Source organism: Mucor mucedo, assembly GCF_025094135.1.
Source record: "Mucor mucedo strain NRRL 3635 chromosome Unknown EV154scaffold_36, whole genome shotgun sequence".
Taxonomy (NCBI): Eukaryota; Fungi; Mucoromycota; class Mucoromycetes; order Mucorales; family Mucoraceae; genus Mucor; species Mucor mucedo.
The window spans coordinates 111,856-127,439 of NW_026252320.1; the positions used below are offsets into that span (position 1 = coordinate 111,856).

At 37.5% G+C, this 15,584-nt stretch overlaps 6 protein-coding genes across 6 annotated transcripts; 4 read left to right on the top strand and 2 right to left on the bottom strand.

The window, feature by feature from the left end:
- Positions 1–1,615: 1,615 nt before the first annotated feature.
- EV154DRAFT_419109 (uncharacterized protein) lies at positions 1,616–3,017 on the top strand (the record flags this gene model as incomplete). Its single annotated transcript, XM_051595878.1, has 3 exons — positions 1,616–1,794; positions 1,862–2,543; positions 2,820–3,017. The coding sequence occupies 3 exons, from the start codon at positions 1,616–1,618 to the stop codon at positions 3,015–3,017; spliced, it is 1,059 nt and encodes a 352-aa protein (XP_051458566.1).
- A 136-nt stretch (positions 3,018–3,153) lies between these two features.
- EV154DRAFT_505783 (uncharacterized protein) lies at positions 3,154–4,367 on the bottom strand. Its single transcript, XM_051601212.1, has 5 exons — positions 4,183–4,367; positions 3,857–4,118; positions 3,617–3,800; positions 3,368–3,553; positions 3,154–3,293 (listed from the first exon to the last, which is right to left on the bottom strand). Exons 2-5 carry the CDS (start codon positions 3,886–3,888, stop codon positions 3,180–3,182), a joined length of 516 nt encoding a protein of 171 aa, XP_051458567.1. The 5' UTR covers positions 3,889–4,118; positions 4,183–4,367; the 3' UTR covers positions 3,154–3,179.
- Positions 4,016–4,367, top strand: EV154DRAFT_505784 (uncharacterized protein). Its single transcript, XM_051601213.1, has 2 exons — positions 4,016–4,116; positions 4,181–4,367. Exons 1-2 carry the CDS (start codon positions 4,047–4,049, stop codon positions 4,315–4,317), a joined length of 207 nt encoding a protein of 68 aa, XP_051458568.1. The 5' UTR covers positions 4,016–4,046; the 3' UTR covers positions 4,318–4,367.
- A 110-nt stretch (positions 4,368–4,477) lies between these two features.
- On the top strand, positions 4,478–9,957 carry EV154DRAFT_550942 (uncharacterized protein; the record flags this gene model as incomplete). The annotated part of the gene is made up of 5 exons (XM_051604952.1): positions 4,478–4,820; positions 4,880–4,969; positions 5,312–5,389; positions 5,729–5,813; positions 5,883–9,957. The coding sequence occupies 5 exons, from the start codon at positions 4,478–4,480 to the stop codon at positions 9,955–9,957; spliced, it is 4,671 nt and encodes a 1,556-aa protein (XP_051458569.1).
- Positions 9,958–10,371: 414 nt separating this feature from the next.
- Positions 10,372–12,460, top strand: EV154DRAFT_505785 (uncharacterized protein). The gene is made up of 9 exons (XM_051601214.1): positions 10,372–10,610; positions 10,680–10,792; positions 10,856–11,016; positions 11,073–11,204; positions 11,267–11,463; positions 11,538–11,762; positions 11,828–12,217; positions 12,285–12,378; positions 12,443–12,460. Exons 1-7 carry the CDS (start codon positions 10,409–10,411, stop codon positions 12,145–12,147), a joined length of 1,350 nt encoding a protein of 449 aa, XP_051458570.1. The 5' UTR covers positions 10,372–10,408; the 3' UTR covers positions 12,148–12,217; positions 12,285–12,378; positions 12,443–12,460.
- A 932-nt stretch (positions 12,461–13,392) lies between these two features.
- EV154DRAFT_505794 (fumarate hydratase) lies at positions 13,393–15,427 on the bottom strand. The gene is made up of 9 exons (XM_051601215.1): positions 15,268–15,427; positions 15,028–15,184; positions 14,895–14,965; positions 14,808–14,823; positions 14,639–14,742; positions 14,210–14,573; positions 13,867–14,145; positions 13,666–13,806; positions 13,393–13,593 (listed from the first exon to the last, which is right to left on the bottom strand). The coding sequence occupies exons 1-9, from the start codon at positions 15,351–15,353 to the stop codon at positions 13,414–13,416; spliced, it is 1,398 nt and encodes a 465-aa protein (XP_051458571.1). The 5' UTR covers positions 15,354–15,427; the 3' UTR covers positions 13,393–13,413.
- Between the last annotated feature and the right edge of the window lie 157 nt (positions 15,428–15,584).

Here is a 15,584-nt window from a genome sequence, read left to right on the forward strand (position 1 = left end):
AGTTCTAAGAATCATTTGTTAAAGTTACTTGGTATATCATTGAAAGCACCTGCATCGGTAGTTTATCCGGAAAAAAAGAACAAGAAAAATTATTGCTCGTGGATGGTAGAGTGGAAACTAGATCCCAGTATACATTATAAGTCACTTTTATACTGTGGTAAACTACTTGTAACTAGTTTGAATACATACTATCTTGTGAAAGGCTATGTTTTTATTCATAAACTCACCGCTATTGGAGCTTTGGCCGAAGAAAGAGAGCAAAGTTATAGATATACCCAACTGACCCGTGTTTATTGTCCTATTTAGAGATCTTTGGTGGGTATCATAAGAAGCACTCCTGACATAGATTGTTTTTTGATGGGGTTGTGAATGGATTCATCCATTCAGTAAGTTTTTTTCCTTGGTATCCTGCTGTGTAAAATTATTGGATTAAAATTGATGTGATACAGAATGATTATTGGATCCAAACACCTGCCTAAAACATAGTTAGCAGCTGAATGAAGTAATCATGGGTGACCCGAGGGCTCAGGTGCTATTTATTGACATTTTCTAACAAAAGCTTGGAAAACATCAAAAAAACAAGTGCTAAAATGAAAAGTGACGTATATTTAGCATTTGGGCTTGAAAAGTTGATGACCCATTTTTACCCAAAAAGAAGGGAGTAAAAAAAAAAAAAAGCCTTTTTTTTCACCACTGGGGGGCACTATAACACGTCGTAATGCCCCGAGCTACCCTTTTTGAACTTTTTTTTTACCCCATATTTTGTATTTCATTGTTACCAAAAGACCTTCTTCTTTAGGCCAAACTTCTATGTCATTCCTTTGAAATACGTGAACTAATTTTGGAAGGTAAGTAAAAGAATAACCTTTTTTTTTATTCACCGAAAAGGTCTTCCGGTTCTGTCGGTTTCATTACCCAAATAGTGCGTGTTGTGTGCAGGATAAACCCCATCCATACCGGACAATGAATTTAACGTCAAAATTAAAAAAATATCAAAGAATCAAATGTTTATGAAAAACGCACTGGTAAGCTTGAGTAACATATCATTTTTTTTTTGACTCACGGACACTGTATACCCGTGGCCTATGCAAAAAATGGCTGATAAAGTAAGTATTGTAGGCACAACAGTAAAGCTGTAAGATTGGATAAGGCACAATTATCATTTACTCACTACTTCAAAAAATAATGAGTAAAAAAGCACAAAATAGAGTGGCATAAATCGTTGGACCTTTAGTTCGCCGGCAAGTACTCCGATGATGGATAGGCATTTATAGTTGGGGTTTTTTTTCAACGGCATGTGAAAATTAACTAAGAAAAAAAAAAAAAAAAAAAAAAAAGAATATAAAAATGTGACACTTTTGATTATTCTTTATTTTTCTCCTTTATTTAATATAAACAAATAATGATACCAGATACAACACTGACAAGAGGATTTATTTACAGTTCAGCTGTGGCTCAAACAGCTGTTGCACCATTTGCATTTTTTTATTATGTTTATTTCATCGCAACAGAACACAAGCTTTTCACTTTACATTCATCTGTCGACACCTTCATTCATTATTGGTTAGGCTGTGAGCTTTTATTCTTTATTTACTTTCAAATCACTCGTAGCAGAATGCAGCGTATTTTACCCAGTGTCGCTCCCTCTGCAAAAGAAAGAAGTGACCTTTATTCAGTATGTCTCGCTAATATTCATGAGGCCGAGACTTGGTTACCAGAATGGTTTATGTTAAGTGGCAACCCTACCGCTCATCCTGAATTCCAAGACATTTGTCGCGATAACGTAGCTGAATGGTAACTAACCAAAAAAAAAAAAAAAAGTAATGTATGACGCAGTAAATTCTTATCTCATCTTCGATAGGTTATCTTGGGCATTTTTTGGTTCAGCATTAGAAGATGTTTTACAAGATGAAGCTGCTACTGAAGAATTAAACTATATGATTGACAACTTTGAACAAGAGTTCCATATTCAATTTGATATTGGATATAACGAAGATATCATTGCCTATCGTATCAATTTGGATCCTGTTCACGCTTATCATCGACCTCTTGCTTTTTATGCCTTGGTCATGTTTGGCACAACCTTATTTGGATGTGCCATGCAATTTATTTGGGGAATGACAAAATTTGGCCCTGAAACTAAATCTACTGTTTGGAATTTATTGGACCCTCAGCAAACTTACGAACCTTTCTTCAAGACAAATCCCGAAGACGGCCCCGAGAAAGTTTCCTACTGGTTTCGTGATGGTGATCGCACAAAGAAGCCTATTGTATTTATCCATGGTATTGGCGCTGGTTTAATGTGCTACGTCTCTTTCCTCCCCAAATTATTTGCATTGGACACACCAATTTTCTGTATCGAGTTACCCTTTGTATCCATGCACTGTATCGAGGATGTTCCAACCATGCAGGAGACCATTCGAGATTTACAAAAAATGTTGCAGCGTCATGAATTTGATGACGCTGTATTTGTATCACATTCATTAGGAACTGCTGTTACTTCTTGGGTAGTTAAATACATGTCAAAAAGTGTCGCAGGTGTTGTATTTTTAGACCCCATTTGCTTCATGTTACATTACAAGGATGTGTAAGTCCCACAATATTTTTATCTTGTATTTTGTACTAACATCCCAATTAGTTGTCATAACTTTGTTTACCGTACCCCAAAGACAGCCTCGCAGGGTCTTGTCAAGTACTTTGCTTCAACCGAATTATATATTTCTTATTATATCTCTCGACACTTCCACTGGTTCCAAACAGCTTTATATGTTGCACCCAATGTACCCCATCATAACCATTCGCACACTTCATCCGTGAAGATGCCTATTAATACCAAGGTTTTCTTGTCTGAAAACGATAATATTGTTGACTCGATGCGTGTAGATACTTACTTAAATCATCATGGCATTGATACTGTCCTTATGAGAGGCCTCGACCATGCCTCATTTCTCTTCTTTCCCACTTGGCAGAAAGAAATCTTGGCTACTATCAATCAATTTGTTAGCCAACAAGCCTAATTCCCCTTAATTTTTTACATATCACACTCTCATACTATTGTACATACCTTTCTGTTAGATTATAGATCTTTTAATGCTATTCCCCCACTCCTCATCCCTCTTTCCCCCCCTAATTTATCGATAAGATGATAATAAATATTTTACAAATTCGTTTTATTCAAACTAAACCGTTACACCAATTCGCTGAGCTAATCTCTGGTATTGTTCTCTTGCAATTTTCCTTTGTCTCCAAATAAAGACAATGACGGATATCACTGCAACGGATAAATTGAAACCCTTTTTCATATAAGGTTAGTTTTTTTATTTTTATAGAGGAAATCCTATTATGAGCGCAAATACACTATACTTACTTCGAATTTTATCAGTCTCACTCTTTCCACACTTTTTACACGTGGGCACGCACGAAATGAAGGTAAAGCGATCGAGTCATCTTCATAAATAGTGGTTTGGTTTCTTTTATCTGCTAATTCGGGGTCGTCCCATTCGCAGCGCACTGCCTCTTTGTTACCGAATTCTACACAATAAGGCTGTGTTTTCTAAGAGAGCGCATAATTATTAGATATGGAGGCCGTGTGATGTAAGGGATTTTTTTGGTTTACTTTTTCTAATGGTGTGCATTGTTCACATTCGCCAATTGAATGACAAGAGTAAGTTGATTTATCTACAGTTTCATGTGAATGGGTATAGTCTCCCAAATGTTGAGAGGATTTATTTGCGTCTGTGGTAATCCCAAACGGTGGGGTTCGTCGGTATTGAATATCTGCTAACGTAAATGTCAAAAAACTAAAGAGACGAAAAATGAGAAAATGTATCTATGGTTGTATTGGGTACATATTTACAATAATAAAGTCAAGAAGCAAAGTCTCTTCATGATTGAAATATTAAAAAAGAAAAATTAATTGTTGGAAAGCTTCTGATTGAAAAAAGTGTGTGCACTGATTAATAAAGAGCCGACGGAGTTGGTGTGACCTTTTTAACCACACCCCTTCCTTTCATACAAAAATAAAAAAAAATAAAAAACTTGTCAACATGCAAAGAAAGTCATTATGGGGATCTTACAAGGCCTTAAGTCCCAAAACACGGGTAACCTTGGGCGTAGGTAAGTGCATATTCTATAATATAATTTTTAAAGGAGGCTTATTTTAAAATTAAAATTCTAAAAGGTGGTATGATTTTCGCTACAGCTGGTATGTACCTGGCTGATTTAATCGAACAACAAAAACCTGCGACTGAAATCGAAAAGTTACAGCTTGAAATGCTGTCTCCTATCGTCGTTGTCGACCATCAATCCAAGAAATAAATTTAATAATAATGTTTAACTTTAAAATAAAAAAGTGTAATTCTAAACTAGTCTGTTTATCGCTCTAGAGAAATGTGAATATAAAGACACTTCATCTTCCCAACTAACTGTTTTTCTTTACAAACATCTTTATATTTTAATTTATTTTAAAACGTCAAGTATGAAATTAACTTCAATTTGTCTTGCGGTTAGTTTATTCTTGACAACCTATGCCGCTGTCATACCCTCAACCAAATACACAGAGTTTAATTGGTCGAAAGAACCCAAGAAATTTTCTTTGGATGCCAATGATCCAATTCAGCTTCAAATCACTGACTTCAATGGCCAAGGATTCAGGGTGTATGATAACAATAATTATTTGGGAGAAACAAATGTTCAATCTGAAATTGACGAAAAGTTTCGTCAGGGCTACTTTAATTTGGACAGAGGACATCATATTATAAAACTTGAGCTGAAAGGATCCTTCACTGGTGAAGGTACCGGAGCTATCAGAATTGTCTCAGGTACAGCTGCAAGCAGTTTGACATTTTATTCCTTTACTTACCCATGCCCTTACTTATAGGTATAGATAAGCATGAAGTATCGAATACTGCAGTCCTTTCGCGGCATGCTAAAAAGGCTAGTGAGGGTCTTACTCGGGAAGCCAAAGATGGTGATGATGCTAATAAAAAGCGTGACGAAGGAGACAATGAAGATGAAGGCGATGATGATGAAGATGATGATGAAGGCGATGATGATGAAGATGATGATGAAGACGATGATGATGAAGACGATGATGAAGACGATAATGAAGATGATAATGATGATGAAGAAGAAGATGATGATGAAGACGATGATGATGAAGACGATGATGATGGGGACGATGATGATGAAGACGATGATGATGGAGACGATGATGATGGAGACGATGATGATGAAGACGATGATGATGAAGATGATGATGATGAAGGCGATGATGATGAAGACGATGATGATGAAGACGATGATGATGAAGGCGATGATGATGAAGACGATGATGATGGGGACGATGACGATGAAGGAGATGATGGTGAAGGTGATGATGATGATGAAGGTGACGATGAAGAAGATGATGATGGGGACGATGATGATGATGATGGGGACGATGATGATGAAGAAGATGATGATGGGGACGATGATGATGGGGACGATGATGATGAAGATGATGATGAAAAAGATGATGATGGGGACGACGATGATGGGGACGACGATGATGAAGATGATGATAATGAAGGTGATGATGATGGAGACGATGATGAAGGCGATGATGATGACGATGATGAAGAAGGTGAAGGTCATAGCAGAAATAATGAAGACAATGACAATAGCAATAATGGTAAGAATGATGATAAACCCAACATTCGTTGCAATAATACTAACTTACACACCCAAGGTCCCTCTTCTTTTTCGAGCACATCACAAGAATCAACCGTCCAAAGCTATCCAAGCTCTGTAACTGTCACATCTACTGCATACAGGTATGTAATATGTGCCAGAAATCAGCGTATATAAGTTTCGTAAATTAATGAACATTTACATTTTTTTAGTGAATCTCTTAGTACTGTAACAAGAACCAACACTGTTACCACTACAGATACTCCTGTAACCGAGACAGAAATTTCGGTCACTACTGATACAGTTACCTCTACTCATGTACCTGACGCCGAGACAAGCACTGAGACTGATTTTGAGACTATTACTGATACTGTAACAACAACCGAAGTTCCTTACACTGAAACATTGACCGAGACGGAAGTTAGCATTACAACAGATACTGTTATTTCTACTGAAACTCCAGATACCCAGACTACAACAGAGACAGAAATTTTAACAACTACAGACACTGTTACATCCACTGAAACTCTTCACGCTCAAGTCAAATTTGTAACTACTACAGACACCATAGTTTCTACTGAAATTCCGGACACGAAGACTGAAGTTGTAACTACCACAGACACTATAATTTCTACTGAAGTTCCTGAAACCAAAACAGTGACTGAGACGGATTTTGTAACTACTACAGACATAGTCACTTATACCGAAGCTCCTGAAGATAAAACGACAACCGCAACAGAGACTTTGACCACTACTGATACCGTTACTTTATCTCAACCTCCTGGTACTGAAACAAAGGTTTTAACAACTACTGACACAGTTGTAACTACTGAAATACCTGAACCCAGAACAAGAACTGAAACAGTCTTTGTGACAACTACCAGCACCGTAGATTCTCCTGAAGCAAGTGTGGATACAGACTTTGTGACTTCAACAGAGTATATTGTCTCCACTGAAGCACCTGGCACTCAAACAATAATAGAGACGAAATTCATAACCACCACAGATATTGTCACTTTTACGGAAGTCCCTGATACAGAAACAACCACTCAGACAGAGCGTGTAACTACTACAGATGTTTCAACCGCTACTAATACCGTAACTTCTACAAAAACTCCTGATACGAAGACAAAAACCGAGACAAAATTATCGACTACTACAAATGTTATGACTACCACTGACACTGTCACATCTACTGAGATTCCGGATACAGAAACAAAAACGGAGACTGTCACATCCACTGAAGTTCCTGACACAGAAACAAAGACTTTGACTGATGTGATAACCACTACAGATGTTATGACTACCACTGACACCGTAACATCAACTGAGATTCCTGATACTGAGACAAAAACGGAGACTGTCACATCTACTGAGGTTCCTGACACAGAAACGAAGACTTTGACTGATGTGATAACCACTACAGATATTATGACTACCACTGACACAGTAACATCTACTGAGATTCCTGATACTAAAACAAAAACAGAGACTACTACGGACACTGTAATTTCTACTCAGGTTCCTGACACGGAGACAACAACTGCAACTGAGCGTATCACTACAACAGATATTCTCACTACTACAGATGTGTTAACTACTACAGATGTTCTTACTACTACAGATGTTCTCACTACTACCAATTTTATTACATCTACCGAGACCCCAGATACAGAGACTAGAACGAAGACGGAAATTTCGACTACCACAGATACAGTCACTTCTACTCAGATTCCTGATACCCAAACTAGAACAGAGACTACCACTAACACTGTCACTTCTACTAAGATTCCTGATACTAAAACTAAGACAGAAACTACCACAGACACTGTCACTTCTACAGCTATCCCAGAAACTGAGACAACGACCGCAACAGAGCGTGAAACTACTACGGATATTTCAACCACTACCAACACTGTTACGTCTACTGAAGTTCCTGATACTGAAACAAGAACAGAGACCACTACGGATACTGTTACATCTACCAAGATTCCTAATACCAAAACCAAGACAGAAACTACCACAAATACTGTCACATCTACGGAAATCCCAGCTACAAAGACAACGACTGCAACAGAGCGCGAGACTACTACCAATACTGTTACATCTACCGAGATTCCTGATACTGAAACGAGAACAGATACTGTCACTTCTACTTTAACTCCAGCCACTAAGACAACAACAGCAACCGAAAGTGTTACTACCACAGATGTTATGACTACCACAGACACTGTCACGTCCACGGAAATTCCTGAGACAGAAACTAAAACTGAGACTGAGGTTTTGACTACAACTGATACTGTTACTTCTACCAAGATTCCTGCCACCAGAACAAGAACGAAAACGAATACTGTAACTACAACAAACGTTTTAACTACGACAGATATCGTGACTACGACTAATACTGTCACTTCCACTAAAGTTCCTGATACCGAGACAACTACCAAAACTCAAATCTCTACTACCACCGATACTATAATATCTACAGAAATTCCTGATACCAAAACCATGACCGAGACTGAAATTTCTACTACCACGGATACAGTGATATCTACTGCAATTCCTGATACAGAAACTAGAACCGAGACAAAGGTTCTAACTACCACGGACACCGTTACATCTACTGAAATTCCTGACCCGAAAACAATGGTTATTACCACTACAGACACTGTCATTTCTACTAAGGTTCCAAAAACAAAAACTAAGACTGAGATTGTAACCACTACAAACACGGTGACTTCCACAAAAGTTCCTGAGGCTAAAACCAAAACCAAGACCAAGTATTTAACTACCACTGATACCGTTACCGCTTCTGAAGCTCCAGGAACCGAGACAAAATGGGAAACTGATGTTTTAACTGCAACAGATACTGTTACTTTGACCGAAACAAGAACCAGAATAGCTCTTAAAACTACAACAAATACCATCACATCTACAATGTTTTCCGATACAGTGACCAAGACCATTATTAATATGGTAACGACTAAGAATACGATTACCTTGACTAAGCCTTCTACAAGTACATCATCCCAGTCTACCTCGACTTCATTGGAGCCTACATCAAGTGAGAAAACACCGGCTTTACTTGCCACTGACTCTACTGCATCCAGTTCCTCACCAACTAATTCTCCAAGTTCTACATCTAATTTGAGTGAAACAGACAAAACTTCTTCTGTTAACAGTTCAAGTGATACCTCTAAATCCACTTCAGCTACTGATACTGCTAAATCATCGTCATCGACCGATTCTGCCAGGTCTTCTGTGTCTACATCTCCGTCCTCCACTGCAACCACATCTAGCAGCCCTTCAAGTTCAGCTTCCACGTCAAGTGAATCCACAACCACTACTTCTAGCACCGATTCTACCAAAACTTCTTCTTCATCTAAATCTAGTGAGACTTCAAAATCTACATCAAACGAGTCTTCAGATACTACATCCACAAGCTCTAATTCTAAATCCAGTAAAGACAGTAAGACTCCTTCCAGCACCGAACCAAGAAAAACCAGTGCAACTACATCGTCAAAATCTACTTCCAATTCAAGTACTTCCTCAAGTTTAAGTCCAACAACTAGCTCACGTTCTACGTCTGAGTTAGCCGAAGATACAACATCAGCTTCTAGCACCTCATCCAAGCCCACAACAACAGGCTCTAAGTCTACCACCAATGCACCAACTTCATCGGAGACAGACACTACCAGCTCTTCCGAGCCTAATTCATCAAGTTCTTCCAATGAGAAAACTACATCGAACACTGGGTCTACTTCTACAAGCTCTACTACATCTAGTAAAAAGTCTAGTTCTACTTCTTCTAGTCCTTCGTCATCTGCAAAATTGTCTACTCCTTCTTCTACATCAAGCGAAGAGACTACAACCTCAGCTAAGCCCAGTACATCTTCAGATCCAACTTCTACATCTAGTGAAACCATTGAAACTACTCCTACTACAAGCTCAAGTTCAAGTAATTCAGAATCGTCTACATCTAAATCAAGCCCTACTTCAGTATCTAGTTCTGCAACTTCATCAAGCTTGTCTTCCAAATCAACTACAGGATCAGCGACCACAACTTCTTCTGATAAACAGACTGATGCTTCATCCACAACCGAGCTTGCCAAAACATCCACATCTTCTTCGGAATCCACTGAAAATAGCGAGCCTACAACCACAAGTGAGTCTCCTGAGGCTTCTTCGACCTCGGCAACTCAGGATCCCGAGACTACATCTGATGAAGACAGTTCTACAGAAACTTCAGACACCGATAGTACGGATGCAGCAAAACCTTCTGCTTAGCTCAAGTTTTAAGATTAATTAGTTTAGTTTACCCATACAAAAAAATGTTGCAGTTGAACACTGAATATTTTATACCTTATACCGCCTTTAAAAAAATGTTCCAATAAATCATTTTTTAAAATAACACTTATAATTGTAAATATTCTTATAATTCGTCAATTGACTACCCTTATTATTTTGACTTTGGGGAACCTGTGGGGATGAGCAGCACTTTACTCAGTGTGTTATTGTACTTTCTGTTTTCTTTTTTTTTTTTTAAAAAAAAAAAAAAAAGTATGACTGAGAGTTCTGTGTGTAGTTCTGAGAACTTAGTGAAACCCGAATTTAGAACGTGTAACATTGTAACAAATATCTCCACGTACAAAAAGCAGTTTTTTTTTTCTTCTTGTCTTTGATTTTTATAAATTTAGATATGTTGTTTTACGACAATCCGCCGCTACAGGCGATTTCGATGGATTTTCCTGTTGTAGATAAAGTAGTCAACACAGATAACTGCTATTACTATCTCTCCTTATTGGAGAGGTTTGTCAGTGTTATTGAATCTATGGATAAAGAAGAGTTATTGCAGTACCTGGTACGTGCAGAATCAAGATATTTCAGATGGATCTTTTGTCCATTGTTCATCTCAACGAAACGTGAAGTACCACCTTTAGGTAAATTTAAACAAGATCAGAACTAATCATAAATGTCTATAAAGGTTTAATTCTCTGTCTTTTATGCAGATGTTGCTTTTTTTTGGCAAACTCATATGTTGAGTCCACTTCGATACCATGAAGATATGATTAAACACTTTGGTGGTAACAATGAGGACTGTCCTATTCCATTAAAAGACATTGTAAAATCTTTATTTGTTATAAAACTAATATATTGTAATGAAATTAATGGATTTTATTAAAAGCATGAAAGTAGATATGAGCCTACGCCAAAGGCCTTGCACCAATGGATAAAAGTGATGGGCAAGTCCGAACCTTACATTTTCGAAGGAAGCAGAACGGAATCATACCATACAAACACTAGTATTTCATGCATTGTTTGTGGTAGTCCAGCAAAGACCTCATGGTAACATCACTTTTTTTTATGTGTGTAGTTTTTGCTCAACCTTATACATTATTTAGGAAAAGCTATACTGAATGGAGAACGAATCCAGATGTTGCTATACGGTGTTACTGTTGCGATGCTGAATATACCATCAAGCATTGTGGCAAAGCTAATTTATTTCGAGACGTCAGCTACGATTTCAAAATTTCGTAAGTATAATCGAAAAACCTAAAAAAAAAAAAAAAGCTCTAACATGCTCCGTGTACAAAAGTGGGCTTTCATTTGATAAAAAAGGGCAATTTAACCCAAAAAAGAATATCAAAATAGAAAATTATCTATTGAGTAGCCATAATTTAGCCAAATTACCCTTTGATTCTGGAGGAAACCAAATCAGAAACTTTATGGCTACTAACCAAGAGCGCTTCAATCCAAACGGAAATAACACAAAAAAGAATCAGGAACAAAATGGTATTTTTTTTTTGTGAAACTTGACTTATCTCTTTGTTATACAACCTGGACACTTATATTTTTATTATCATTAGAATTAATGGGAGCTATAATGACAACGTATTTTTGCACTCCTTATCGTGGATCCATCGATATGTTAATGGCGGTAACACGCCAGCTGAAATTTGCGATAAGGGTCACTTCTCAGATTGATTGGCAATTACCCAATGGTATTATTTATGGAATCAGAGGTTATTTTCAGTTTATCCGTATTTTAAAGTTTTCGCCTGGTTTGGTGGGTGTACCTGACGTTGGTATCGGTAAGTTCATGTACTTCGTAAGAATAAATGTACTCAACAGATGCCCCCTTTTTTTGAATCCATAGACCTTGCTTGGCATACACATATGCTATATCCAGCTCGTTACCGAGATTTTACAACCAGTCATCTCAAAACAATTTTAAACCATGATGATTGCATACCACCTGAAGAACTACCCTCGTTTGAAGAAAAGTTTAATATGGCAAAGCGTTATTTTCTGAAAGAGGAGTCGGAAAACAAGGATACTAAGAGTAAAGGCTCTATTTTTAAATGGGCATTTACTAGTTCTTCAACTACAGCAAAAAAAGACTATTTAGCTTTTGGCTATCAATCCAGAGATGGAAATTTTATCATTGATGATGATATGATAGACCCGAACTTGTAAGTAAAAGCACCTCCCAGCATTTAAAAACTCAATTTGTTTTTTAGGACTAGCGTGAGTTATCATGACAGAAGTAAGCTTTTCAAGTCAAGCTTTCTGCTTTAAAATTTTTTGTACTGACATATCATTTGATATCTTAGGAGCAGTGTCAGAATTTGTTCATTTCAACAATTCAGAGGCAGATCAAGAGACCTTGTTCAAATCAGTACAACATACAAAATTGGGTTTTATAGGGTATATTAATTGAAAAAGAAAACTATGAGATTATCTAAAAAATGTCTAATATAACCCTTGATAGAACAAGCACTAGTGGAGGTACTTAGTTTTTAATGATACTTAACTTATTCTCTAATATTTAAATTCAGGCGAAAGATCTCTACGACCAATTGGACACATCCCGTAAGACTTTGATCCAGTCTAATATACTATTTGTATACTAACTTTTACTTAAAAAACAAGGGGATACCGTAAGGATAATGACAAACAAAAGGATCTGCTATTAATTATTGTATACTAAAATGAAACAATTAAAAAAGCATCGGTTGAGCAGCCATTTACCAAAGGTACTAAGCTAAGTGTTCGCAATTAAATTAAACATGTAATAACCTATCGCTCAATTTAGTGATCAATACGAGTGAGTATTTGATAAGCTTAAAAGATACAAAACCCTCACACTAGATATGTGATGTTTTAGGTGGTGTCTTACCAACACTGGCTGATCAGATCAAACGAAAATTGCCTCCTTATCTATCAGCCAAGTATAACGACAATATGGTACGTAGCAACATAGTCAGTAGTAGCAATGGCAGGGAAGGGAATGCTCCTCCACCCGCATATGGTGCAGAAAACGACATGCCACCTTCGTTTGACGAGCCACTTGCGATTCAAAAGTTTGACTGGTCCAAATTAATCATGCTATTCGCATCAATAAATAACGGAAGAAAAGTGACACGCTTCGTGTATTCAAAGGACGCCTTGCCTGGATTTGGGCAATATGATATTGAAATTTATTCCCCTATGTTAATAGGCACCGGGCAAAAGGCAACCATTCTTGGAAAAATAGATGTCGATGAGTTACATCCAAAATTAGATTTTACGAGCAATCTAACAGTCGATGCAATTCAAAATAATCAAAATCAACAGCTGCAGCAGTTGCAACTAATGCAGCAACAACAACAAATACAACAACAAATGGAACAGTTGCAAATCCAACAGATGCAACAACAACTTAATTAACAAAACTATAAATAAACATATATAATAAAGATTTTATTGAGGGTTAATCATGAGCTCAGGCTTGACCCAATGATCATAATCCTCAGAGGACAAATATTCTAAGGACAGAACAGCTTCCTTCAATGTGGTACCTTCCTTGTGAGCTTTTTTAGCACACTTGGCTGCCTTATCGTAGCCAATAACAGGGTTCAAAGATGTGACCAACATGAGAGACTATAAAACTTCACTTAATAACCGCCCCACAAATGTACAAACAAACACACACACACACTTATAAAAACTTACTCTGTTCATGATGTTTTTGATATGCTCACGGTTAGCAACAATACCAACGACACAGTTGTCCTTGAATGATCGACATACATCACTCAATAATTGGATGGATTGAAGCACATTCTTGATAATGACTGGCTTAAAGACATTCAACTACACGCATACTCATTAGTAAATACACACACGTGCTCCCAACAAAAAGTTAAAGCTTACCTCGAATTGACCAAAACTGCCAGAGATTGTGACGGTAGTATGATTACCCATAACTTGGGCACATACCATGGTCAATGCCTCACATTGAGTGGGATTGACTTTACCAGGCATAATAGAGGATCCGGGTTCGTTCTCAGGTAAACTAAGTTCACCGAGTCCACAACGAGGACCCGATCCAAGGTAACGAATATCATTACCAATCTTCATTAACGAAGTGGCAATTGTGTTAAGAGCACCCGAACATTCGACCATAGCATCATTGCTTGCAAGTGCTTCAAACTAAAATTACGCACCATCCATTATTAAATACAAAAAAGAAGGGTAAAGAAATTCAATGGTTTACCTTATTAGGTGCGGTCTCAAAAGTGTAACCAGTGGATTCTGTTACAGCTGTGGCAATCTTTACATCAAAGCCCTTTTGAGTGTTTAATCCAGTACCTACAGCGGTACCTCCTTGAGCTAAACGGGATAAGCGAGGCAAGGTTGTTTGGATACGTTCAATGGCATAAGTTAATTGTTGAACATAGCCAGAGAACTCTTGACCCAAAGTCAAAGGAGTAGCATCTTGAAGATGGGTACGTCCAATCTTGATGATATCGTCGAATTCGGTGGATTTGGCTTGCATAGCATCTCGAAGCTCGGTTAATGCGGGAATAAGATCTTCATTGATTTCAACCACAGCAGCAATATGCATGGCCGTGGGGAAACTAGATAATTGTTTCAGAAAAATAAAAAAGGGGGTCTCGCACTATCAGTGTACATGTTTACTTACGTATCATTGGAAGATTGGCTCATATTAACATGGTCATTGGGATGAACAGGCGTTTTGCTACCGAGCTTACCGCCCAAAAGCTCAATGGCTCTGTTTGAAAGAACCTAGCATAATACAATTTGTTAAGTATACAAACAACTAGGACATTTCGGTTTGAAATGACAATTACCTCATTGACATTCATACTGTTGGCCGAAAAAGAAAAGCCAAAAATTCAGTTATTTAACCCTTTACTTTATGAAACGCATAGACTTACTGTGTTTGAGTTCCAGAACCAGTTTGCCAAATAACCAAAGGGAATTGATCGTGATGCAATCCAGCCACAACCTGTTGTTCCCGTTTTAAAAAAAACCTTGTATTCCCTCCCCTTTTATCATAATTGGGCTTACCTCATCGGCAGCTTGTTGAATGGCTTCCGAAATTTTAGCGTCTAAACCGAATTCCAAGTTAACCTTGGCAGCAGCTTTCTTGAGAATACCGAAAGCCTTGATTAAAGCTGGAGGCATACGCTCACTGGTTCCACCAATCTTGAAGTTCTCAAGGGATCTTTTTTTGTTCGGGAGTAAAGGTATAAGAAAATCGCGTAACCCCCAATAATTAAAACGTCCATATCTCGATCTATTTACTACCTTTGTGTCTGTGCTCCCCAATACACACCAGCAGGTACCTTGAGATCACCAAACGTGTCACTTTCGATACGATATTCTTCGGCCATAATTAATATTTTCTTTTTTTTTTAACAAAAAAGTTTGATTTGAAAAGAAAGGGGAATCGCTGGGTAAAAAGAAAAAAAAATATTTTTTAAACAGGCAGATTATGAAAATGACTATGTACACCATTTACAGAAATTAAAAAAACGGCCTGTGTAACGACCTGATTTTGGAGTGATACAAAATCAACCATCAACCATTAACCTTATTCCAACGTTCCTTTGCTATAAATACTT